This window comes from Aedes albopictus, chromosome 3 (assembly GCF_035046485.1).
Source record: "Aedes albopictus strain Foshan chromosome 3, AalbF5, whole genome shotgun sequence".
Classification (NCBI taxonomy): Eukaryota; Metazoa; Arthropoda; class Insecta; order Diptera; family Culicidae; genus Aedes; species Aedes albopictus.
This window is the reverse complement of record NC_085138.1, coordinates 31,912,443-31,915,397: the sequence shown is the minus strand read 5'-3', so window position 1 is coordinate 31,915,397 and position 2,955 is coordinate 31,912,443. Positions and strand designations below refer to the sequence as shown.

General features: G+C 42.0%; 1 protein-coding gene across 1 annotated transcript; it reads left to right on the top strand.

Annotated features, from left to right (window-relative positions):
* Nucleotides 1-1,024: 1,024 nt before the first annotated feature.
* Nucleotides 1,025-2,684, top strand: LOC109419159 (17-beta-hydroxysteroid dehydrogenase 13-like). The gene is made up of 4 exons (XM_029865183.2): nt 1,025-1,492; nt 1,628-2,061; nt 2,123-2,251; nt 2,315-2,684. Exons 1-4 carry the CDS (start codon nt 1,046-1,048, stop codon nt 2,385-2,387), a joined length of 1,083 nt encoding a protein of 360 aa, XP_029721043.2. The 5' UTR covers nt 1,025-1,045; the 3' UTR covers nt 2,388-2,684.
* Nucleotides 2,685-2,955: the final 271 nt, after the last annotated feature.

The following is a 2,955-nucleotide window of genomic DNA, read 5'->3' as shown; positions in this document are numbered from 1 at the left end:
GGGGTGCTTTTCAACAAATGTCGTCGATCATTGGTGAAAAGAGTTACTCAGAATTTCTTTGAAAAAGTTTCCAAAGTAATTGCCGATGAAATTTTCTAATGTGATGCCCAAACGTTTTTAGTATCTAAAAATATTGCCGAAGAGTGTCTAAACAAATTGCTTAAGGAATTTCCCAATTCCCAAAAAAATACTGAGAGATACAATACAATACAATTTCAAAAAAAAATGCCGATAATATTCCCTAAGGAATTGTCCGAAAGTTTAGTTTCGGAACTTCCCAAAACAAACGGTAAGAAGCGGGAATTTTGACTGACTACTAATCAAAGTTGGTCTTGCAAAAGTCTAAATTTTAGCTTCATACATCACTCCATTCACCAGATATATGTTTGTGAAGATACAGAACGCGACCCAGGATAATCGAGTCCAACTTGTACTATGAGAACATTTTGTAGTTTTTTTTTTGAAGAATCATACTCACAATTGTTTTCAAGTATTTTCATATTCACGTGGTGGTGTTCAACGAATAAAATGAAAAGGCTGTCGCTATTAATGTTGTATGCATACCGAAAATGTAAATAGGTATCCTGATTTTGTAATTTTAAGTGTTCACAAATGTTAAATTTTAAACTAGTTCTTCCGAATGCAGTATATCATTATTCTTAGAGATTAAGGATGGATCGGTATTTCCTTTTACAAAAAGAAAACAAGCTAAAAGCCACTGAAACTGGCACCCCCTAGGAAAAAATCCTAGATACGCCAATGCTTGGTGCATGCCAATTTGTATAACAAGGACACAAATTTACGGTTTACTGTTACTCCTGTTCAGCAAGGTGGTTCCATTTTTATCATACTCACCGAAGGATTGAAGTAATGTTTGTTTTGTTTCATGTTTGCAGCCATCTGAACTGAGGAAAGACCCCCAATCAAAGTCCACTATTGGCAACCTAGCTTCCAAATGCATGCATGCAATCGCTCAGCTTCGGCGGCGATAAGATAACACCACCCCTCTAATCATGCCCAAGGTCTGCAGACTGCCGAACTGGCAATGACCAATCGATTGTCGTCATTCAGTAGTTCCCATTCGAGCGTTCCTCGCATCGGTTCAACGGTCTCGCGAATCCCTAACAGTATGAGCAACTCGGTAGACATTGCCCTGAAACCGTACGTGGCGGCCGCCCCGCTGAAACCGCATTCCCGATCGGAGAAGTTCTGGGCACTTCTGCAGCTGCTCTTCGAACTGGCGCTGTGTCTCGTCAAAAGCATTCCGTTGTGGGTGGAAATAGTGGTCGAATCGTTTTCTCCGCCTCCACCCAAGAACATCGGTGGTCAAACGGCGCTGGTAACGGGGGGAGCCAACGGAATCGGCAAGGCAATCGCTACCGAGTTGGCCAAGGAAGGCTGCAATGTGGTCATCGTGGATGTGGATCAGACCAACGGCCAAAATACGGCGGAGGAGCTCAAACGGTACAATGTGCAATCGGTGGCTTATGAGGTGAGAACTTGATGTGGCGACTTATCAGTTGCTGCCTTATCCAGTGATTGATTGCGTATACTTTTTTTGGCGAAGCAGGCTGGGTAAAGGTCAATCATAGCCAATCGATGAGACTTGGATTGTTTTGTTTTGCAGTTCGACGTAGCCGACTATGATCAAGTGAGGGAGTTGTATCGTCGAGTGGAGCGAGATATTGGACCGGTCGACATTCTGGTGAACAATGCCGGGATTCTGCCGTTTCTGTCTTCGAATGAGAAGAATCCTTCGGAGATTCGTCGCCTGATGGAGGTCAACGTGCTCAGCGGGTTTTGGACGGTGGAACAGTTTCTTCCTAATATGATTCGTCGTGGTCGGGGACATATTGTGGCCATTGCTTCGGTGTCATCTTACACCCCGGTTGGGTACATGAGGACTTACGTCACATCCAAGTATGCCGTTCGAGGTTACATGGAATCGCTGGACGAGGAACTGTACCTGATTGGTCAGACGGATGCAGTCAAGACAACCACGGTGTTCCCGATGGTAATCAATACAAGAAAGCAAATAATGGAAAAGGTTGACCGGATGCCGTGAGTTTTGAAAGTTGTGGCTATTTGAATGGTTTAGAATATTGAGTGTTTGACGTTTTAGGAGAGCTTCCATATTGCCAAGGTTCACAACGGAGGAAACAGCGAAAACAGTCGTGGAGGCAATCAAGACCAACAAACGGAAGGTGGTTGTTCCTCAGGCAATAAAAGCTTGGCAGCTGAGCTTTTATGAGTACGTCATTGGTTGCTCTAGTCACATATGATATTTGACAATGCGTTTTTTTTTTCATTCCAGACACATTCCAATCAAAATCAGACGGATGATGGATCTTACTCTAATGAAAGGAAAGCCACTCGTCTTAGATTAGTTTTTTTTTAATTTGAAAGTCAAGCTATTCACACGTTAAAATAAATGTGTTTCATGAGTGTTCTGCACATACAAATATATATGAATGCAACAATCCAACGTATTGGTCCGGTAAGTGATGTGAAGTTCATCATTAGGTTGAAGTAAGCTACTATCAGACCCACATTAACTGCTACGGACTGTACAAAATTGTTGTAATAGTTGAACTTCCGATGGAATTCAAGCATGTTTATTGTTGATGATTTTGTGTCAAACATCAGTATGTTTTCTTGGAATATATTTTTTCAGAAAAAATAAATGATGAACACCTGTCTTTCAAACAATCGTCTCCAACCAAAGCCCTGTACCTATTAACCTTCATCCAGCCAACGTACATTTTCCACCTTCGGAAAAGCACAAAAATGGTCATAACTTTTTTGTTTTTCGATGGATTTTGATGAAATTTTCACAACTTCCCGAAAAACTCTTCTAGTTTATGATGCCGGGGACATGGGTGCCTGGTTCACATGGTTCCGGAGTTATTCCGGATTGTCTTGGGGTACCAAAATTGGCCACATACTTAGCGCAAA